This window comes from Nothoprocta perdicaria, unplaced genomic scaffold (assembly GCF_003342845.1).
Source record: "Nothoprocta perdicaria isolate Ctin4 unplaced genomic scaffold, notPer1 scaffold_398, whole genome shotgun sequence".
Taxonomy (NCBI): domain Eukaryota; kingdom Metazoa; phylum Chordata; class Aves; order Tinamiformes; family Tinamidae; genus Nothoprocta; species Nothoprocta perdicaria.
The window spans coordinates 74,320-74,734 of NW_020455641.1; the positions used below are offsets into that span (position 1 = coordinate 74,320).

The following is a 415-nucleotide window of genomic DNA, read 5'->3' on the forward strand; positions in this document are numbered from 1 at the left end:
ATGGCCGCGCGCTCCTGGCCGCCTGCGCCGCCGGAGCCAAGCGCCTGGCCGGCGGCTACGAGCGCTTCCTGCAGCGCCGCTGGCCCCGCTTCTACGTGCTGCACGCCGCCTTCACCAGAGGTGGGTCCCAGCCGGCAGCGGCGGCTTCCCCAGGGAACAGCAGCATGCCCAGGGAACGGCGCCTTCCCCAGGGAATGTCAACATCCCCAGGGAATGGTGGCTTCCCTGGGGAATGGCAGCATCCGCAGGGAACGGTGCCTTCCCCGGGCAACGGCAGCATCCCCAGGGAATGTCGACATCCCCAGGGAACGGCGGGGAATGCTGGGGAACGGCAGCTTCCCTTGGGAACAGCGCCTTCCCCAGGGAATGCTGACATCCCCAGGGAACGCCGGGGAACGGCAGCATCCCCAGGGAA

The 415-nt window shown here is 69.4% G+C and overlaps 1 protein-coding gene across 1 annotated transcript in view; it reads left to right on the top strand.

Annotated features, from left to right (window-relative positions):
* LETMD1 (LETM1 domain containing 1) overlaps nucleotides 1-415 on the top strand; it is a 4,242-nt gene that overhangs the window by 741 nt on the left and 3,086 nt on the right. Inside the window, exon 2 of the mRNA XM_026045089.1 lies at nucleotides 37-120. Within this exon, the coding sequence (XP_025900874.1) occupies nucleotides 37-120 (84 nt within the window). The remainder of the gene's footprint in view (nucleotides 1-36; nucleotides 121-415) is intronic.